At 38.8% G+C, this 22,198-nt stretch overlaps 2 protein-coding genes across 2 annotated transcripts; one reads left to right on the forward strand and one right to left on the reverse strand.

Moving 5' to 3' along the window:
* The first annotated feature begins 7,873 nt into the window (after nucleotides 1-7,873).
* LOC149389341 (Thioesterase/thiol ester dehydrase-isomerase superfamily protein) lies at nucleotides 7,874-10,600 on the forward strand. The gene is made up of 5 exons (XM_089624332.1): nucleotides 7,874-8,406; nucleotides 8,854-9,031; nucleotides 9,131-9,606; nucleotides 9,717-9,845; nucleotides 10,195-10,600. The coding sequence occupies exons 1-5, from the start codon at nucleotides 8,062-8,064 to the stop codon at nucleotides 10,339-10,341; spliced, it is 1,275 nt and encodes a 424-aa protein (XP_089480458.1). The 5' UTR covers nucleotides 7,874-8,061; the 3' UTR covers nucleotides 10,342-10,600.
* A 3,373-nt stretch (nucleotides 10,601-13,973) lies between these two features.
* Nucleotides 13,974-18,853, reverse strand: LOC149389342 (uncharacterized). Its single transcript, XM_089621937.1, has 4 exons — nucleotides 16,435-18,853; nucleotides 16,121-16,320; nucleotides 15,564-15,808; nucleotides 13,974-15,002 (listed from the first exon to the last, which is right to left on the reverse strand). The coding sequence occupies exons 1-4, from the start codon at nucleotides 18,612-18,614 to the stop codon at nucleotides 14,250-14,252; spliced, it is 3,378 nt and encodes a 1,125-aa protein (XP_089478063.1). The 5' UTR covers nucleotides 18,615-18,853; the 3' UTR covers nucleotides 13,974-14,249.
* Nucleotides 18,854-22,198: the final 3,345 nt, after the last annotated feature.

Here is a 22,198-nt window from a genome sequence, read left to right on the forward strand (position 1 = left end):
TTCAAAATCCCTAAGGAAGAAGATCAGACCGGATGACCCATAAACAACATAACCCAATTGACACCACTGGATATGGGTACGAAGTCCGAACTCCGAGCAGCCATTTCATTGGAAACTGTATCAAATAAGGCGCGAGCGGCAAGCCAAAGGATGATCTCTGTAAAACGGTTGTTTAATTTTTAATTTATTTTGAATAACTAAATAAAAAAGAGAATAAATCCCATTTTTGCCCCCTTGGAATCGTACCTCGATTACATTTCACCCCCTGGACTCGGAAATGTTGCAGAACTCAACTCAGAACTTAGACACATGTTACAACTAGCCACTTCCGTCAGTATTTGGACGTTAAATTATAACGTTTTGATGATATGGCATGATTTTAAAGGCTTTATTGATGGAATTATGATTTTACCCCTGACTTAGTTTATTTGAAGTGAAAAAGAAATTGAAAACTAAAATCTAAATGAAATAAGCTAGAATAATAAATAGAAGAAAGAACTTAAATCGAAAATCCCAAATCAAAACTCAATCGCGATTTGGTCTGAACCCTAGATTGCGAAAAAAAAACCTTCTTCTCGAAACAAAACCGAAATCCAATCTGCTGTTCGTCAATGGCGTCGTCTTCCACGAGTAATTACTCTGACGGAGTCGACGATGGCCATTCCGATGACAAGCAGAGGCCGCGGTGTCGATGCAAGAATGCGTGTGTTCTGCGGACGGCCCGGAAAGATGATCATCCTGGTCGGCGTTTTTATGGGTGTTCAAAATACAAGGTAATTGGTATTTTTCCTATTCTCGTCTTCGTTGTTGTTTTGGGTTACTGATTTCGTGCCCTTGTTTTTATAGCAGAGTCCCGATGATAGAGGTTGTGGTATATTGATTTGGGTTGATCCTGAGATGTGTAAAAGGTCAGTTCAAATAATTCCTGGTTTACTTAAAAGGATTAACAATCTTGAAGCTGCTTTGAAACAAGTTGAAGTGTCAAAGAATTATGGTTATGACGGAGACGAAGACGAGCTGAATAGACTGAGGGAGTAGATAACTACAGAAGCACAAAAGATCAAGTTTTATATGGTTCTCGTCATGCTTGCTCTTGTTTATGTCATCTGTTTCAAATAAGTATATGTTTTGAATTGATTGTGGTTGTTTATTAAGTCTGTTAAGTGAGACTGATGTAATTGTCAAGTTATGTTGTAATGTTTTGGGGATTATGATAGTTGAAGTTTGGTCTAAAGTTTGTAATTGGTATTTTGTAATGTAAATTGGTATTTTGTAATGGAATGTGGTAGTTTCTAGCTTGGTCTGAAGTTTGGTTTTAGTTTGGCATTGACAAAAAATCTGATACCTTAGTAATGAATAAAAAGCCATAAAAATTGTCAAAGCCACAAATCTGATACATTGCCAATAAAAAGCCATAACAACTTGTCAATAAAAGCCACAAATCTGATACATTGTCAATACAAAAAGAACCAGTTTTGATACACATAATTCATAGATTTTCCATTGAGTTTTGTTAACTTGTCACCCAAAAAAAGTACTCAGTGTTGTGAACTTCTCACAAAAAAAAAAAAAAAAAACCAGTACATGATAAAAAAAAAAGCATTTCATTGCCTTTACATCCAATCTCCAAATAAAGTTCTTGGTAGAAGGCCGAAACGCCTGGTTGGGGCCCGGTTCATTCGAGGACTTCGCTGCAATAAGAAAGGTTATGAGTAATGACCACATACAAATAACAGAATTGGGTTTAAGGGTTGTTGAGTTTACCCTTATCGGTGCTTGTTGTGCCGGTCGTTGAGTTGATTGGCTCGTACTAACTGCTTGTTGTGTGGGTTGTGGAGTTGATTGGCTTGATCTTCCACCACGTCCACGTCCCCTTCCACGGCCACGTCCTCTTCCACATCCTTCATCTTGAGCATCTCTAGCTTGACCACTACTACAAATACTGTTTTCAGGTGCGGCAGACATTCGGGTGCGACTTTTCGCACCCAAAAGTCGCACCAAATAAGGCTTTCAGGTGCGACTTGTCGCACCCATAACTCAAACAACTCGCCGAAAATTTTCGCTGATTTTTTTGACTTTGGGTGCGACTTTTCGCACCCAAAAGTCTCTCAGAACTATTGGGTGCGACTATGTCACACCCATAGGCTGAAAATATTTTTAGTGGCCAACTTTCCCCCGCTTTTGGTAAAAATATCATTGGGTGCGAAAATTCGCACCCAAAAATACTGACACGGGTTATTGGGTGCGACAAAGTCCCACCCAAAGGTCCCAAATTTTTCAGCGGCCAAATTTTCCCCCTCTTTTACAAATATCATTGGGTGCGACTTTGTCGCACCTAAAAGGAAGTCGCACCCAAATTCAAAGGGTTATATAAATTAAAGTTTTGCTCGGTTTTCATTCTACTCGAGCCAAAACCTTAAGCTTCTCTCTCTCCAATTTCTCTCCTAAAAATTCTCCGACCACCACCACACTCCGAGCTCCGTCGCCGCCGCCACTCCGACCTTCGTCGGCTAGGTAATCCCTCTCACTCTTAGATTTTATCCTCACTTTGTCTCTCCCCATTCTCTCTAACACATACTCTCTCTCTCTCTCTCTCTCAGCCTCCGACCAGCCCTCCGACCAACCCCTCCGCGCGCATCTGCCCCTCCGACCAGCGCCTCCGTTGCAGCCCCCCCGTCCAGACCCTCCGACAGCCCCTCCAACCAGCACCGAGCCGGTGCCTCCGCTGCAGCCCCTCCGACGACCAGCCATTCCGCAACCAGCACCGAGCCTCCGCTGCAGCCCGTCCAACCAGCCCCTCCGCTGCTGCCTCTCCGACCAGCTCCTCCGACCTGTCCCGAGCCTCCGACCAGCCCCTCCGCTTCATTAGGTATTTTTCATAATTTGATTAGTATTTTGATTAGTAGTTTAGTTTGATTAGTAGTTTAGTTTATAATTAGTTAGTTAGTTTGTAATTGATTTGTAATGAATTAGTTAATTAGTTGTAATTAATTTATTAAATGAAATTTGTTCTAATTAGTTTTAGGTTTTTTAGTTTAATACTTACATGCTTAGGTTGTTTAGTTTTGATTAGTTTAGGTTCATTGAAATTGTCAAATTGAAATTGTAATTAGTTTAATAATATGTTTAAGTTGTTTAGTTTTAATTTGTTTAGGTTAATTGAAATTGTCAAATTGAAATTGTAATTAGTTTAATAATATGTTTAAGTTGTTTAGTTTTGATTAGTTTAGGTTAATTAATTGAAATTGTCAAATTGAAATTGTCAAATTGAAATTGTAATTAGTTTAATAATATGTTTAAGTTGTTTAGTTTTGATTAGTTTAGGTTAATTGAAATTGTCAAATTGAAATTGTAATTAGTTTAATAATATGTTTAGATTGTTTAGTTTTTATTAGTTTAGGTTAATCAAAAGTCGCACCTAAAAAAGTCGCACCTAAAAGTCATGACCATGGGGTGCGACTTTTCGCACCCAGGACCTTTAGGTGCGAACTTTTGGGTGCGGAAAAGTCGCACCTAAAGGTATCATTTGGTGCGACTTTTGACTTTTAGGTGCGAAAAAAGTCGCACCCAATGATGTTTTTTGCACTAGTGACGTTGTTCTTGTCTCTGCAATATCAAGAAATGTAACCACATTTATAGACATTGCAGTGATTTTCTAAAGCAAGAAATCTGCCAATAAAGTTAACAAAATGTGTACAACCTTACCAAATTTTCTTGTTGTCTTCTAAAGCATGTAGTGAGGTTGTGGCCATACTTTTCACAACCAGAACATTTGACTGTGACATGTTTCCAGGTCATTCTAGTCCCACGTGGTGGCACAATCTCATCGTGCTCGAGTCTTCTTAGTTTTTTTGGCCTTCCTGGTCCTACTCTGTTGGGAGGCATTCCCATAGGTGTCTTTCCTGTGTCGGGCCACTGCTCCATGAGTTTAATTCCACAGATTTTGTGCTTGTAGATATTCATGTACGTTGACTTCTTGTAGCATTCACTAATGTAGTTCTCTGGTTGCTCGTCCCTTTGCCAAATGCACTGAATCACATGAGCACAAGGAAGACCTGACAAATTCAGGGATTAATAACACGAATAATATCAGTGCAATGAATACAAGTTCAAGGTCATGACAATTACCTGATAACTGAAAGCGACCACAAGAGCATGTCTTCAGTGCCAAGTCAACTCTATACATGTGACCATACAGATTTGTAACTTGATACAATGAGTCCCCACACCATTCTGCAATGTTTTCACCACTCAAGGACTTGTTCTTCTCTATGATTTTGAAGATTCTAGGTCCTATGTCCCCATGCCATTTCTCTACAGCGAGGCGTTGTTTGGTCATCCTCTTCATTAAATACATCCTAATCCTCTCTAGCATAGACAATATGGGTCTCTGTCTAGCTAGTAAAATAGCCATGTTACCATTGAAACACTCACAGAGGTTGTTAAGGAGTATATCACATCTTGGAGTAGTTCTGAAGTTGGCTCTTGCCCAATGCACTGGATTCTTCTCACACAACCAGTTGTAGGCTTCCTCATCCTCATCCCTGATTAAGTTCATCTCTTGGTGAAACTTCTCTTCAGAATACTGCTTGGCTGCGGCCATGACCTTGTGTTTCAAGAACTGTCCCTTAAACACCTAACCAAATTTTACAAACAAACAAGAAACTGTTAACTTCTTATGCAAGCTACTGAAATCATATTTGAAAATTCAAAATAGAAAGTGTTTGAAGTTACTTTACCCGAGTAAAATTGTTTTGCAAGTGACGAGCACAATGCCTATGCTCAGCTTGCACAGAACCCTCCTCCCACATACCATTGAGTGCCTCTATCAAACCCTTATGTTTGTTTGTTATGAAAGTCCAATGGTATCCATTGTAGATGTTGATATCATCTCTCAAATAATTTAGAAACCATGCCCAAGACTCTTTACACTCTGACTCCACAACAACAAAGGCAACATGGAACATGCCATTGTTAGGATCAATTCCTATGGCTGTGAGAAGTTGCCCAGTTTGGTGTCCCTTTATGTGGCAACCATCCAACCCAATCACTGCCCTACAGCCAGCTTTGAATCCTGCCTTACAACCACCATAGCAAATGTAAACTCTCTTAAATATTGGATTACCTTCCTCATCTGCCTCTGTTAAGAACTCGATTGTTGTTCCTGGATTGGTCTTCTTCAACTCGGCTTCATAGTCCCACAACCTGACATATTGGTATGCATAAGAGCCTTCAATGATTTCCAAGGCTTTTTTCTTAGTCCTCCAAGCCTTAGTCCTCGAACAATCAAGTATCAAGTCCTTCTGGATTTTATTCATGAACTTGATAGATGACCAGCTCTCATTGTCCTTGAACTCCTCCAAGTACTTGTTGGACATCCAAGAAGCAGTACAAAATATGTTCTTGTTTGTTCGAGCACATGTATGCTCTGCTACATAGGTCATGATCTGGAATGTTGTGGTATCTTTCCTTTCATACGCATAACACACCCACTTGCATGACTTGTCCTTGCAAACTGCTCGAACTCGGTTTCGATCATTCACTTTGAACTTCAACTCTTTGCCTGGCTTGATAGAATACCCCCTTATGGCATTTTTGAAGACTGCCCCACTTGAAAATACCATGCCCAACTTAAACTTGGGGTCTGCCATGTTAGTGTCTTCACGGAATTCTTGAAACTTGGGGAGAATTCTCCTGGACAATTTAGTAGGCTTAGGCTCAGGCTCATCTGCACTAGACGACTCCTCTTCCAGCACAATGTTTTCCTCCTCGTTATAGTCACTGTCCTCGTCAGAACCGGCTTCATCATCAGTAAGAGGTAGCTTTCCTTTGCCCTTTAATCCTAGACCACGGTCCACAGCAACGCCATTGACTTCAACTTCATCTTCATTGTTCTCAAACCCACTGTCTTGCTCAAGGTCATCTAGATGGTCTTGACACTCCTCAAACTCTTGATTACGGCCCAAGTCATGTGCTTGACTCTGGTCAACTCATGTGCTTCACTCTGGCCCAAGTCATCAGCTTGACTCTGGCCCAAGTCATCTGCTTGACTCTGGCCCAAGTCATCTGCTTCATTCTGGCCCAAGTCATCTGCTTGACTCTGGCCCAAGTCATCTGCTTCATTCTGGCCCAAGTCATCTGCTTGTTCTGGCCCAAGTCATCTTGTTCACTCCCTGCTTTAGGCTGGCCTAAATCCACTTCAGTCTGGCCCAACTCATCTTCATTTTGGCCCAACTCAGTTTGAGTCTGAGTCAATTCTAGTTCAGGGTAAGTCAGGTCTTCATTATGAATAGGGTCTTCAGGTTGAGTCAGACTCAATTCAGGTTGAGCTTCAGTCAGGTCTTCGATAAGAACTTCAACGTCTCCATCATGCTCAGGGTCTTCAACTTGACTCTGTGCCTCATCCACGACTTGACTCTGTCCAGGCTCTCCCTCTTCAACTTCTTCAGGCTCTTCCATTTCAAAGTCTTGAACTTGTTCTTCCTTTTCATCTTTAAACTCTTCAACTGCAGGCACTGGGGGCAATAGTCCAGGCTCTTCTACAACATATGCATCGTGTATGGGGTGATCAAGATAAAATTAAATTCTTCAGACTCCTCATACAGCTTTGACATTGCTATAAACAGGATCAGATCACATTCCAGGTTAAAGAACTCCCCATAAAGTTCCAGATAGTACATGGGAATCGCTGAGTATCCAAGATTTTTCTCTACAATCTTGTCTAACTCCAACAACGACAGTCTGTCCACGTCTACGTGGTCTACGTAGTCAATCCGACCACCAACGTAGGTCAAACGCTCATTCACCACTTCCACTCTACCCCAATGGTGAACTTTGAACGTGAACATACCAGACCCTTTAATTGAAACAATAATCAAACAATTTTTTAATTAAAATCAGCCAAAGTAGTATTAAAATACAACTACTAAACAAATTTAAAAGGACAAAAAACCAATAACAGACAACAACCACCACTGGTTCCCCCATTATTTTGTATTTAAAGCTTCTAACATTCAAAACTAAGGAAACAACAAAACAATTGTGGTCCCTACTCAGATTCTTTACGAAATCGAAACAATAACTCCAACCAAAACCAGACAATGTGGTCCCTACACTTTTCAAACCCTAAAAACAGATCCAAACATACATTAAAAGGGTTTCTCACCATATACTGGTCTATTATTGACCGACGCGCTCTCTGATGAATTTGTCTCTCGACCAGCTCTTCTTTTCGTCGGAGACTTAGGTTTTTTTTCTCCGAGCCTGAGATTTTTTCTTCGAGTACACCGTCGGAGACTTCGCTGGCACGGTTTTTTTCTTTTTCTGTGCCGGAGACTTCATTTTGAAACCTCCTCCAGTGCTGCTAGGGTTCGATTTCGCCGGAGATTTGGATGTCGAAGGTTTCACCATTTTCGCGATGATAGAACAAACCATCCTAGATTTGTGTGTACGCAGGATTTGTTCTTTCATTTTTTAAAAGTATTTATATTTTTTAAACAATTTTAGAAACAATTGTAATATTTAATATTTATTCCAATAATTAATATATATATATGATAATATTTAAACATTAAAAGTATTCATTATATGTAAAAATATGCTTATACCATTTCAGAACAGTACACGTGTTAAACATGTGATCACTTAACGTCCAAATAGTGACGAACGTGGTTAGTTGTAACACGTGTCTAAGTTTTGAGTTGAGTTCTGTAACTTTTTCGAGTTAAGTGGGTGAAATATAGAGTCATAGGGCAAAAATGAGATTTATTAATACGATGATATCATTGATAACGCAATAGGCAATAAATAAATAATATCCAAAAAAAGTCTCCAAAATGCAAGGAGACCAAAGCCACACACTCAAACTCAGCCAATGCAAGCTAGGGAAAAAGTCCCGGAATTATGGAAACACGAGCTTGAGCGCTCATTAATATTATAAAATATTAAACTTACTTCCAAATCAAGAAGGAAAAAAAAAGAACCTTATTTTCTCTCTCCAAATCTCCATTTTCGGTCCATCCAACTACCTTACGAGTTACGACCTAACTCTGCTCCGATACCATGGATCCGAGCTCACCTCCAACCACCACCATGATCTCCGTGGGCTCGTCGCCGGTGTCAAAAAGGCCGATCAGCCTGTGGCCGGGAATGTACCAATCGCCGGTGACCGACGCGCTATGGGAGGCGCGTTCGAAGATCTTCGAGCGTCTCCTCGACCCGCCCAAGGACGCGCCGCCGCAGAGCGAGCTTCTCACAAAGTCTCCGGCCGAGAGCCGGACCACCATTCACTATAGATTCTCCGCCGACTACATCTTGAGGGAACAATACAGAGACCCGTGGAACGAGATCAGGATTGGAAAATTGCTCGAAGACCTCGATGCGCTCGCCGGTACTATCTCCGTCAAGGTAACCAGAGAAGCCCTAGCTCTGCAATTCAATTTGTTAGGGCTTTTATGGTTCTGTTTTCTAGTTATAAGTCTTCTTTGAATTTTGTTTTAGATTTTCATTTCCGTTCCAAGTTCGTAACTATTTTGGGGTTTCTTCATACTCTACAGTAATTTAGAATTGATAGCTGATTCAAATTATTCACAATACACAATTCGGTTTTTTTTTTTTTTTTCCTCTGTTTGTTTCTTGATAATATTATTTTAGCTTATTACTTATTTTTCCTGGCTGTTCGAAAAGTAAAAGAACTGATGATGGATTCAGCTCTGTAGTCGATAAGGTTATTATATAAGAATCTTTGAAATTGATATGAAGTGGGGTCAATTATTTGTGTTAGCTATCTTTCACTATTTGAAACTGTTAGCTGATCATGAAAGAATCTGATGATTTACTTATGCTTTGGATCAGCACTGCTCCGATGAAGACTTCACAACACGGCCACTACTTCTGGTCACCGCTTCTGTCGACAAGATTGCCCTTAAGAAGCCCATTAGCGTCGACATTGATCTGAAATTAGTTGGTTCTGTTATATGGGTCGGTCGGTCTTCGATCGAGATTCAGCTAGAAGTCATTCAGTCTTCGGAAGGTACTTTCCCAGTCGTACATTCAGAAAAAAAATTATTCAACGACAGAAATGTTGGTTGCTAGGTTTATGTTTAGTTATTTAGTTGTCCTGTTTTTGCAGAAAGCTCGGATGCTTCAGATGAGGAAGTGGCTCTGACAGCGAATTTCATATTTGTGGCCCGTGACTCGAAAACCGGTAAAGCTGCCCCGGTTAACCGGCTCTCACCAGTCACCAAAGAAGAGAAGTCGCTATACGAGGAAGCGAAAGCACGGAGTATTACGAGGAAAATGAAGAGCGGAGACGCGTATAGGAGAGAGCTCGAGAACGGGGAAGCAAATAGACTCCAGGCACTACTAGCCGAAGGACGGATATTCTGCCACATGCCAGCTTTAGCTGACCGAAACAGCATTCTTTTGAGCGACACTCGACTCGAAAACGCTCTCATCTGCCAACCCCAGCAGAGGAACATTCACGGTCGGATCTTCGGAGGGTTCTTGATGCACCGAGCATTTGAACTCGCTTTCTCTACAGCTTACGCTTTCGCAGGCCTTATGCCGTTCTTTCTCGAAGTCGATCACGTTGATTTCTTGAGACCCGTAAGCGATTTTCAAAAATATCCGTGTTTTATTATGATGCAAGCAAGATTGAGTTGGTATGAATATTTACATGTGTGTGTTGTTTTGTCTATATGTTTATTTATGAACAGGTGGATGTTGGAGATTTTCTGCGACTGAGATCCTGTGTTTTGTACACGGAAATTGATAACCCTGATAAACCTCTTATTAACGTTGAAGTCGTTGCTCATGTCACTAGGCCTGAGCTCAGGTCCAGTGAGGTAATCCATTTACAGTTGACTAATTATTCCATGTAACACTACACATTGGATTTTGAAACTAGGAGTTTGAATTTGCCTTGTTCTGCGACGAAGATTTTTTGTTAGTCTAGAGGATCTCCAACGAAGAATGCTCTTCTTTATATTAAAAATTAACTGGTTAATTCTACTTTTATATTATGCCTTTGTTAATTGAAATTAAATTTGAGATTTAGAACTTTTAGAATATATATTTCATAGTGTATGCTGAATGTGAACTTGTAAGCCTACATGAGAGATGCTTTTAGCCTATATAATTTTTGGCTATTTTGTTCGAATTCCAGTTTTGTGATTGATCAACTATGTTTTACAGGTTTCAAATACATTCTATTTCACTTTTACTGTTCGACCGGAGGCAAAGACTAACAAGAACGGGTTTCGAATCCGCAATGTGGTACCGGCAACAGAGGAAGAAGCTCGTCGCATACTCGAGCGCATGGACGCCGAAATCGGCAGATAGAGAGATACCACAGAGGCAATTATTATCGAATCCGCGAAGTGGAACTAGCAATATTGCTATCATTGTTCAAAATAAGTGTAATTTGTAATGGAAAGAAAGAAGATGAACAGTTTATTGGATAGATAAGGGTGAGTGATAAATTGACCCATATTATTGATACAGATGAGTAATATGATGTCAAGAACTACCACCAAACTTGAACTTTATTGTTAAATTTAAATTATATAAGCACTACTGAATGTCATGTTATTATTTACAATCTTTTTTGTCATGCAATTTTTTTTTTTAATTTATGTGTTATTATTATATATCATATTAAAATGATTTTGTATACCACATATTCTAATTAGAATTATATAAAAAGTTGTATGAATATGAAATTTATTTTAAATAAAATTTTATACTTATCAAGAATTTATAATAATTTTGGGTTTGTATTTAAATTAATATTATAAATACTAACTGTATTATAGAATTTTGTGAATAATTAAACAATATTTAGAGTTGTGCTATCCAATTCTTCTATAATAGATTTGGATTAAAAATAATCCAGATGTATTTGTTAAATCTAAATAAAAGGGCAGTGTAAAAATCTTGTCATTTTCAAACTTGAAATTGCAAACTAGCGCTATTGTTTAGATAATTATTGTTTATTAGTCACATGTCATTATTTCTTATCGAATAAAGACTTACTTAACCCTCCACGCAATTCAGGCCGAGTGACTAAAATTTGTATTGAATTAAAAAGAAAAATAAAATAGTTGTAACAAATATTGTGATTAACAAGGCAAACATTAAGGCTATACACGTAACTAATTCAAAATTTGAAAAGTAAACCAAAACATTAAAGCCATTCGACACACAAAATATGCAGGAAAAAAAAAAGTCTTAAATCTTAAACATTGAATTGACGATTATTAAATAGCGCTAAGATGCTTAAAACAATACATTATTTTGAATTCAAAATTTCCCAAAAAGAGAGAAACATAGTAAAAATGATACGACATTAATTTTTATAAGATTTTCGTAATTATTTCCTATCATTTCGTATAATAACTGAAGACTAATAATAGTTAATAGTTGTTAATATCAGTTAATATTTGGCAATGTTAGTTATTACTTTTTAATATTAGTTATTAATAGATGTGTTTGATAAGCATCCGCTCTAGAAGTCCGATCCGCCAAGAGATCTCCGACGAGACGCCGACCTGAACACAGTGGCGATGAGGAGTGTCCTCTAGAGCGGGAAGATTTCTTCAATATATTCTACAATTCCATTGCCGATCTAGAATGATGTTGAAGATTTGAGATGCAAAATCAGAGGAGACTCAATTTCCATTTAAAAAAAAAAAGGAGATCTCATACATGATTTTTTAGAAAGAAAAAAAAAATGTTTGAGATCACCAAAATCATCATCTTCATAAATAAAAACAGCGTTGCAACTGATTCCTAAAAAAAAGGAAACAAATTAAATAAATATCTAATTCTCTAATTATTTTAACTCCCAAACGTTTATTTCACAAAAAAACAAACGTAACATGTAAACGAAAACCAATTAATTAAACAAAGGTTAAAAAGGATATTTCAACCTACCTAAAAATCAAAGCCACGTCAGCACAATGGCTAGATACCTAAAAAAATTTGAAACGTTGGCCACAATAAAATTCACAAGTTTAAACAAGTTTATTAGTTCTTTTCAAATCTCTATAAATTAAGTTGAAGATGGCCTAAAAACAAAAATCTTTCATTACTCACGAAATAAAATATACCATATACTACAATTTTACAAACTTTAGAGTTTAGACGCTTGTTCTCTTCCCAATATTTCAATTTTTCCACCTAAAATTTGTCTAATTTTCCCTCAATAACTTCAGGAAAAAAAATTAAAAAATTGCTGTAACTTTTCCATTCTACTTATAAAATCTGTTAGGGCATATCCAACTCTAGCACTAATTTTGATGTTGAAATACCACTATTTTTGTGTATTTTTAGCGTCATTTTTTTTTAACTCCAACTATAACACTAAATTTCAAACTAAAAATACTATTCTCCATTATTATATTATTAAAACCAAATAACCTCTTTAATAAATATTTCAACAAATAATTATAATTCTTATATTTTTAATTAATTTAATAAAATTATTTCTTACATGTAATATTAAACAAAAATTAAAATGTACTAAATTTATAAATAATAAAATTCTGAAATAAATATCATATTAATTAAAAAACACCTTACATTTAATGATTCTAAACAAAATACATACATTTTGTTATTTTTTTAGTTTTACGTTGATTTGGGTGTTTGATTTTAAATTTGTAATCTATGTTTAAGTTTTTTTTAAAATTTTAATTGAACTTTGTATTCATGTGCTTTTATAATTAATTTATAAGATTTTGTGTTTAAAAAACATTATATGATTAAATACATACATTTTGTTATATTAACATTTGTTAGTTAACGTAGGGTTCAGCCTCATAACATAATTTGACATTGGGTCGTCAAAGCCCAATAGTCATTGAAGCCTCTCTCTCTCTCTCTCTCTCTCTCTCTCTCTCTCTCTCTCGTTGTATTAATTATCAGTCGAGCTCGACCAGTGTAATTGAGATCGAATATTTAATAAAGATCATTATTTTCCGTTCAATTTTCATATATTTTATTATATATATTATATTCCTTTCTTATACGAAGTTTTTATGAGATCCGCAAATAAATTAAATCGAATAAAACACATAATATCTATATTGTTTTCTTCATGATGGTTGATGCTCGGAATATTAAAAGTTAATATATAAATAATATTTTTTTTTTTTTTAAAAGAGTTATAACGTGTGATATATTATCACACCAAATATATTGAGATACTGTATCACACAGTATATTTGTTGTTTAATATAGCGTTTGGTTGGAAGAAACGAATACGTTATATTAGGTCTTGCACAATTCTTCCTGCATTTGCTTTAAAAACTGAAATTTCCATCCCTCAATTTCAAGCAACAGTTACATCTCTATAGCAAAACTCCAAACCAAGAATATAAAAAATATGACATGTAGATGAAGATACCGTGAACAGAATGTATTGATGAAATCGAGAGGTTCTGACAAATACATATAGGTATGCACAAAGATAATGTCGTTTTAGTTACCCAATATCAACAAAAGTTAATGTTGTTCTAACACCTAGCCAAGTTGAAATGTTGTACCAAGTTCATATTCTATGGTTAACTAGTCGACTACTCCTCTCTAAGATGCGTGTCATTTCATTTCAGATGGGAATTTTTTTATTTATCGAAATGGAAAACATTTTGCAATAAAAGCGAGAACATATTTTCAACCAATATAAATTTGTTCCGAATTTGTATTTTACACAAATGTCAGACGACTGATAAGAATGCGCAAAGAGAGTACACCGTCAATTAAGAAAAGGATCCTTAAAGAAAAATTTCCAAAATTTCGTCGGTTTTCAAGGAGCATTCGATTCAAAGCATATATATCGTGATGTGTTCTAATGTTATTGATTTTTTTAAAAAAAATTCGTAATGTTATTGATGGAACAAGTTAAATAGCTTAGCATAGAAATGAGCTCAGCATTAGTTATCTAATGGAGGAAAAACAGTTAAAACGTCGTCTTCCAAAGAAACAAAATGTTATTCTGTTCTGTGTACTATTATCTATAAAAACGATATAAAAAATCTTTTACATTGACATTTGTACAAGTACAAGATTAGGGAAGGAAGGGTAAACAAAACGGGCGATATATATTATATGTATATATAACAACATTGGACAGGCGAGGCATAACATAGCATGGCCTCAGATTTTCCGACAATTTCACGGCCAGGGACGAAGAGAAGAAAATTCCGAACCTTAGAAGCGAGCTAAATAAAAAATTCCAAGCTCCGAGTCTAAGAGCCTTCTTCTTCGTCGGATGAGCTGTACGGCTTCTTGGGCGCGGGCAACACTTGGGCCAGCATCGGGTTGACCGGAACCGGGAATCTATGAGCCGAGCTGACCATGGTCCTCTCGTTGATCATCCCGACCTCTTTGCAAACCCGGTCGAGAACCGAGAGGAAATCCCTGACCACCATGAATATCCGAAAAGGGTGAGCCTCTTCCTTGGCCGAGTTCCCGTGGAAGTACTCGGTGATCTCTTTCACGAGAGACAACGCGACGCTCTCCTGCGCTTGGATGCGGAGAATCTCCCCCTCGGCGGCCCTCGCGAACCCCTCCACGGTCTCGGAGAACCGCTCTTCCCCGACCCTCGCCACGGCCTCCCTGATGGCCCCGATCCCCCGCGAGAGCTTGGCCACGTCGCCGGAGAGCACGTCGGAGTCCATGGCCGCCGCCTTCTTCACGCTGCCGAGCTCCGAGGAGAGGGCGGAGACGACCTCGAGGCCCACGCGGCGGAGCTTGGCGTCGTCCTCGGCGGGGCCCGCGAACCGGGCCCCCTCCGTTCGGATTATTTCTTGGACCACGAAGTGGAGGAGCGTGGTCTTGCCGTCGGCGCCCTTGACGTCGGCGAGCTTGAGGAGCGTGTCGAGCTTGAAGGCGTGGGCGTCGCCTCGGTTGGTCCCCACGTTCATGCGGTTCCCCGTCTTCAGCACCGCCTCCAACAGCTTCATGAACATCCTGCTGCTTCTCAACTCCTCGCACCCGTTCTGTTCAAAAAAAAAAAAAAAAAAAGAATCCGAATTAAGAGGGGGGTCCATATTTCTGTATTGATAGATGAACTGTCTGTGGACCTGCAAGTTTCACAGATAATTTGGGGAACGAAAAGATTCGACAGTTGTTATTGGGATTGAGCCAAATATCCAACTTTAGGCTCAAGAGGGAAAATAAGAATAGATACAAACAAGGGCCCTCTTAATTTGTTCTGGTTATTTGAAATTCATAAAAAATAAGCGGAAAAAAAGAGGGGAAATTGAGAAAATATACACAAACGCGGGCCCGTATGAAGAAACTTGATAAATACCATATCCGCTTGTTAGTCAAATATTTTCCCTCGTATTTTATTTTAACTTCTATATTCCCTTCTTTTGAACACAAGGAAAAATATGAGAGATTGCGCTTTTCTTTTCCTCCTATTTCCGGGTTCCAAATAGAGCCAAACGTTAATTCAACTTCAAGGAGTTTAAAACAAGGGTCCATTCCTAAAATCTCATGTGATGAACTCAATGTACCTCGTTTCATATATAATTTGAGGATCATTCGTTTTTTACCTCTAGTGTTTCAAATGATTTTTTGAGATAATCGACCTCGGAGTCGAAGTTAGAAATATAGAGCATTGCTTCGACCCTTTTGAAGGCGAACGGCACGTCGAGCACTGCCTTGAGAAACCTCTCAGCGGGGCCAAGCTTGACCGGCGAATCGTCTTTGTACTCCATCAACTTGCGTTCCTCCTCTTTCGTCGGACTCATCTTCAACAAGCTTTCCAGGACTTCATTTCCGAGCACATCCGCGTTACCTGTGCGTTCGAATTGATTAACACTTTAGTTGTGTTTCTCTGAGTTAGACCTTCTTTAGGTAATGACAGTTAATCAGGAATTACAGTTCCCTAGCTAAAGGCTTTTTTTTGGTAAAATGAGCATTCAAAGTGAGATTCCTACTTTTTACTATAAAGAACTCGTAATAAACACAGCAAAGAAGTACCAAAAATAAATATAACTAACAAGCCTGGATCAGGAACATTTAGGGTTTTGAATACATTATATAGCATAAAAAGTAAAGACTTTAAAAAACCTAGCTGTAAAGAAGAGTACATAATTACGGATTATACCTTCCAAAAGAGCTTCACAGACTTCCTCAATGGTGACATTGAGTGCCCTCAAAGCAATAGCGATGTTCTGTGACTTTTTGGGGTCAAGAACTCTATTCTCCGAATTCGGCCAAGGAACACCCGACCGTGGAGTTGTTTCCTTTGGCTTTGAGTTCGGAGTCTTCACAACAAACAATGTCTCGATCATCTCTTCATTCAATCTGAAACCAACCCAAAAATCCACACAATCAGAAAAAGATTATGAACCAAACAAGGAAAAAGATTATGAACCAAACAAGGAAAAAGATATGAGAGAAAGCAAGGGAAGGCTTTACTTGAATGAGCTTGTTCTCAGCTGATCCCAGACCATCTCGCGATCAGAGCTGGCTCTGACTTTGTCCCAATGCAAAGGCTTGAGCTTCGGCTTTGGAGTGTCCTCGACAGTCTCCAGCGAGGTCGAGCCAGGCAGCAGCGGCGGCGGCAACTCCACCGGAGAGATCGAGAGGTTCGCCGGAGTTTGGATCACGAAAGGCCTCGATGGCGGTGTCAGAGCCGGCGGTGTAGCGAGCCTCGGGGAATGAGAATCCTGTCGCTTGAGGAATTGAGTCGGAGGTGGCGGCAGAGGCGGCGGAGCCGGGACAGCGAGACTCGGCGGCTTTGGGTCTCTGACCGGAGAAGACTCTGGGCTCGGATCTGAATCGTCGGAGCAGGTTGATGCATCGGAATTGTTGTGGAAATCTCTCTCGTGTGAAGGGGGAGATGAGAGAGACTGCTTCTTCGGATCCAACTCGAACAGAATTCCCTCTGAAGCGTCTGAAATTCTCGGCAATTCGTCTTTGTTCTCGGCCAACTCTCTTTCCGGGGAATGGTTACGGCTTTTTGGGGACGAATCGCTGGACAAACTTGGAGATTTTTGGGTGAACGCGTCATGAACCCTAGCCGGCGACGATGAGGAAGAAGAGGAGAGAGATGGAGAAGGGGAGAGTCTTTTCCGATCAGAGTCCACCGACACTTGTGGAGGCGAATTTCTACTCTCCTCAGCGCCTCTCCCAGGCGAAGGAGATGGAGATGGAGAGAGCGATCTCCGGGAAGGACCGAGCTCGAGCGTCGACAAAACGGAGTCATTGGAAATGCTCGATGTCTCGTCCGAGTCCTTGTCGGAGTCTCTCCCCGGCGAAACAATCAGCCACTGCTCCGCTGAGGCTTCCGGAGCTCTCTCCGGAGACTCTCTGGTCGAAGACGGAGCAGAAAGAGTTGGCGAGCGAGAATGCTTGTGGAGCGACGAAGCCAGACTGTTCATGGCGGAAACGATCTCAGAAGCAGAGGAAGTCGAGGACGGCGATGGAGATGCTTTTCCACTCTCTGCGTTGACTGCTCTCTCCGGCGAAGAGGAAATCGGAGACGCTAATGGAGACCGAGCGCTCTGAATTTGTTCCGGAGAAGTTGCCGGCGATGACGTGGCGCAGTGATGCTGTGGCGGCTGTGGTGGCGGCGGAGGAGGAGCGGGAGGAGATATCTTCATTTCAGGTCTTGTAGAACTGAAAGTGAGCGGAGGAGAGTATATGATTGACTCCGAACGGTCGACCGACGTGGCCGGACTCGACGGCGGCGACGGAGATGAGCTCGAATCTTTCATTCTTTCAGCCACGGCGGCGAACGCTCGCCTCGAACCCGATCCGGTGCCGATGGAGCCTCTCGGCGAGTAAAACTCGTCTTCCTCGTCCGCCGTGGAAGTTACATCGGTCGCGTTTCCGCCGCCGACACCGTCATTGCCGCTCCTACGCGCGAGAAGCGGCGGCAGGGGATGGATTTCCGGCGACTCCATCTTCCTAGCGTGGCCGCGGGAAGAGTCCGGAACTTCCTCGATCCTCCTGGAATCGACGAGCGTGCCGAGGTACAGAAACTCCGAGCTAGCTCCGCCGGAGGAAGGGCCGGTCCGGAGCTTCTGCGCCGACCGGACGGCTGGCCTCTCGACGACGGCATTCCCACCGCCGACACTCGCGAAGAACCTGCTGCTGCTCTCCGATCTGAACGTCTTATCGTCGGAGAACTCGCTCCGTGAAGAGGCGCGGCGCTTGTAGTAGTAGAAGAACACCGCGACGGCGAGGACGGCGAGCGCGGACACCACGGCGGCGATGGAGAGCGCGACGAGCTTGTTGGAGCCGCGCTTCTCGGTCTCGGAGCGCGGGACGATGAGGGAGGAGATGTTCGCCGGGAAGGAGGCGAAGTTGGCCGGAGACGGCGGCGGCGGAGGCTGGGCGGCGACGGTGGGGAAGAAGGGAGAGTCGGTGGGCGCAGGCGGAGAGGGCGGTGACGTGGCGGAGAAGGGGAACTTGGGGTCGGGCCTGGACGGCGGCGAGGGAGGCTCCGACGGAGGGAGAGAAGAGTCCAACGGAGCGAATGGCTGGTGGAGGAGTCGCCTGGTTGGAAGGGAAGAAGAAAATATTGGTTCCTCAGCGGAAGGCCGTGAAAACGACAACGAGAAGAAGATGATAAAGGAGAAGAGAATGTGCATTTTCGCCGAGTGTTGTTAGTTGAAGGAATTAGAGTCTCCAGGTTGAAGAGACTGAGAGAGAGTGTATGTGATTTGGTAGGGACTGTTTCGGGGAAGAGAGAGAGAGTGGTGTGAAAAGGTTGAATCTCAAAATGTGTGACAGAGAACCAAGAAAGAAAGAGAGAGAAAGCCAAGGACTTTTTGCTTCATTTTTGCATCCAGCTAAGATTCTGCTGGTGCGACTTCACACACTAAACATTGAGTCGTTACAGTTACTGTGCGGTTAAAATAATATATATATATATATATATATATATATGTACATATTATCGTCACTACAAATAATTGTACACACAGAGTTGATCATTATTTTGTTTTTGATTGAAAAAGATATATATATATATATATATATATAATTATATATAGATAAAAAAAATTAAATTATAAAATTAACTTTCACTCATTTCTTTTTTTAACGGAACTTTCTCTTTTTTTGCTAACCAAATCTTTCACAGTACCCCTTTTTTTTTTTTTTTTTTTTTTTTTTTTTTTTACCAAATAGCCTAATTATACGTCAGTAAATGCCCCATTTCATTCACTTTTCAAAAAAAAAAAAAAAAATACTCCATTCATATTTTTCTATTGTTTATTGTATGATTGGAATCTCAAATATGGTGTGACGTAAGCGTAATGATTATTTAAGTTTCGACGTAATGATTTTTATTATATGTATCATGTATGGTGTGACGAGGGAATTATTATTTAATTAAAAAAAATCCTAATTTCTTTCTACATTAACTGTATTGAACACTTATGTCACATAATCTATGCGGTCTATAATATCTATTTTGCAAAGTCTGGTAATAAATTTGACTAACTTTGGCTCTTAAATTCTGCAAAAGAAAATTGTCAATTGCTAGTGTATGTTTTATGAACCTTCATTACGTATATTTTAACAATTAACTGCTCATAAGATTGGCTTTTTAGGCAGGTTAACGTATATATCTTCTGTTTAAATGAACTGTATAGTTTTATTTTTTGTTTTAAAAAATGTCCAATTTGTACGGTATGTTAGATTAAGATGATGAAATTATACACTAAAATAAATAATTGTGTTACAAATCTACTTTACATTGATTTTTCATTTATGTTGACTATGATATTTAAATTTACAAGTATTTGTTGTAACTAGCCAATCATCTATCTTCTTTTAAGGATATAGCTCAAGTTTCATTTTATAAGTGAAATAGTTCACCAGGCCGAAGTTAAGTAAACTAGTTAAACAATTAATTAAATTAATTTAATAGTTTATTTAATTTACTGAATAATTAGTTTAATTAATTTCGATCTGGTGAGTTATTTTCTTAATAAAATATATCTTGACCTATTTTTTAAAAGAATTGTGAATTATTGGGCTACTGGCCTAATTGCTCCATATATGTAAGGGTAATTTAGCAAAATAGCCAACTCAAACCTTAGAAATTGCTAAATACCCAAAGTTTTGTAAATATTAAGTAAATAGCCAGCAGTATTTAATTACCCGTCCAAGTTTACTAAAATGCCCAAATAATTTTCCCGTCCATTCGCCTTTTCCTAATTAATATTAAAAAAAATCCAAGGAAATCTTGATTTCCGAGGATTGAGGTAATTAAATCACATTCATAACCGCTCACCTCCATTATCTCTCAGTTAAGAAAAAAAAAGTTCAAAAAAAAAAACCTCTGGTCTCTACTCCGACAAAAACCTGTCCAACATCTCCGACGAATGATTTCGGAAGCAGCAAATATATCTGGTATGCAAATGTAGATGTTCTTGCTATTTTAACTAGTATTTACTAACATCCGACAAAGATTTACACAAAATGGAAAGATAAATCTGGGTTTTTGGGTTCGATTTTTGAAAAACATGGATTTTGTGTTAGTCATCTTCCTCTGGGATTAAGATTCATGTATTGTTAATAATTGTTAATATTCGTGTATAGCTTATTCATATTCCTAGATTTTTGCCTTAAACCCTAGAAAATTTCAGACGAGATTTGGGAGTTCGGGTTTTAAATAGCTTGATGTGTATATCTTGTTATGATGCATTCATATCAATAAATAGATGTATTGTTTAAGGTTTGGTATTGTGTTAGGGTGTTGTGAATGGCGTTGGAAAATTGACGATTTTGATGTGTGTGTGTGTATTTACATATATTAACTGCATAAGTCAACGACTTGTGTATATTTACTAGTGGACGAGTTATACATGGCTTGTGCTCTAATTAAAAGGAAAAATGTATGCATGTAGATATCAATGACTTAGGTGTGATGTTGATAAAAAGAAATATGATGTCTAGGTATTTTAGATGTTATTGTTTCTTTTTTAAAACGTGTATTTACTGCTGAAAATGTCAATTAAAAAGTTGTGACGGAGATATTTCCATGTATTTACTGCTGAATATGTCAAGTTATGAATTTGTTATATCTAATGAAATTGGAATATTAACACGTATTTACTGCAAACATGGTTAATAGGGCTCAACCACGATGGCAAGAACAAAAATAAATGCCGTAAAAATAAGACGCTCACAATAACGCCGTCTACTGAAAACAGTTTGTAAATCATTTTGATTACATTCTGTATTTACACAACCTGACAATGGATTATGGTTTCTAGCCATTGACGTTAAAAAAGCTTAATTGCGACATAACAGTGGCAATAAATATACGTAAATACAATAGTAATTTTATGTAAACTGGTGCGAAAATAGCCTAAAATTTCAACAACAACAAAAAAAGAATACACCACCTGATCATTCAGAGAAAACCCAGACATCTTTGTGGATCGGTGATATTTTCAGACGTTTGAATAATTTATGAGAGCTTGGCAATATAACGTCTATTAAGGAAGATCAAACTAAAAAGTAAAGAAATAATCAAAACAGTAAATAAGGAATAAAAATAAAATATATAAGAAAACAAAATAACAATGCACATCCACGTTAATTCAGTTGCTACATATAAGGAAATAATGAAATAACTAAATCGTTGTTCACACATAAATTCGGTCAGTTCAAATTTATAGTTCCGGAAAGCCTAAAAAATTCAAATTTCAAATATTTTCATAATTCAAAACTCTAAAAGGACATATTTTGGAATTGAAAAACATCTAATTGGGCCACGTCATCTGATTGACTATTTACTTAATATTTATAAAACATTGGTTATTTAACAAATCCCAACGTTTGAGTTGGCTATTTTGCTAAAAAAAAAATTGTATATTTAAACCACATTCATTCACGCTTTATAGCCTCATATGTAATTTACAATAATAATATAAAAAACAACCCCTAATCCCTAATTTAGAAGAAATCAAAATAGATTAATTGAACTCATACCTCTCAAATATGCAATTTTGATTCCTGAATTCCACGCTCAAATCATTGATTTCGATGACTTTTGAATGTCGATTTTTGTCCTTTTTTTGTTTGTATTCTCCACGATGTTTTAAATTTCACAGATCATCGTTTTCTTATTTTGTTTATTTTAAATAAACTACATATGTGGATATAATGCGCAAATGAAGAAAGGTAAAATGAGGTTCACAGATAAATATCATAATCA

Source organism: Urtica dioica, chromosome 8 (assembly GCF_054948205.1).
Source record: "Urtica dioica subsp. dioica isolate 48M chromosome 8, U.dioica_male_clone48M_v1_H2, whole genome shotgun sequence".
Lineage (NCBI taxonomy): Eukaryota > Viridiplantae > Streptophyta > Magnoliopsida > Rosales > Urticaceae > Urtica > Urtica dioica.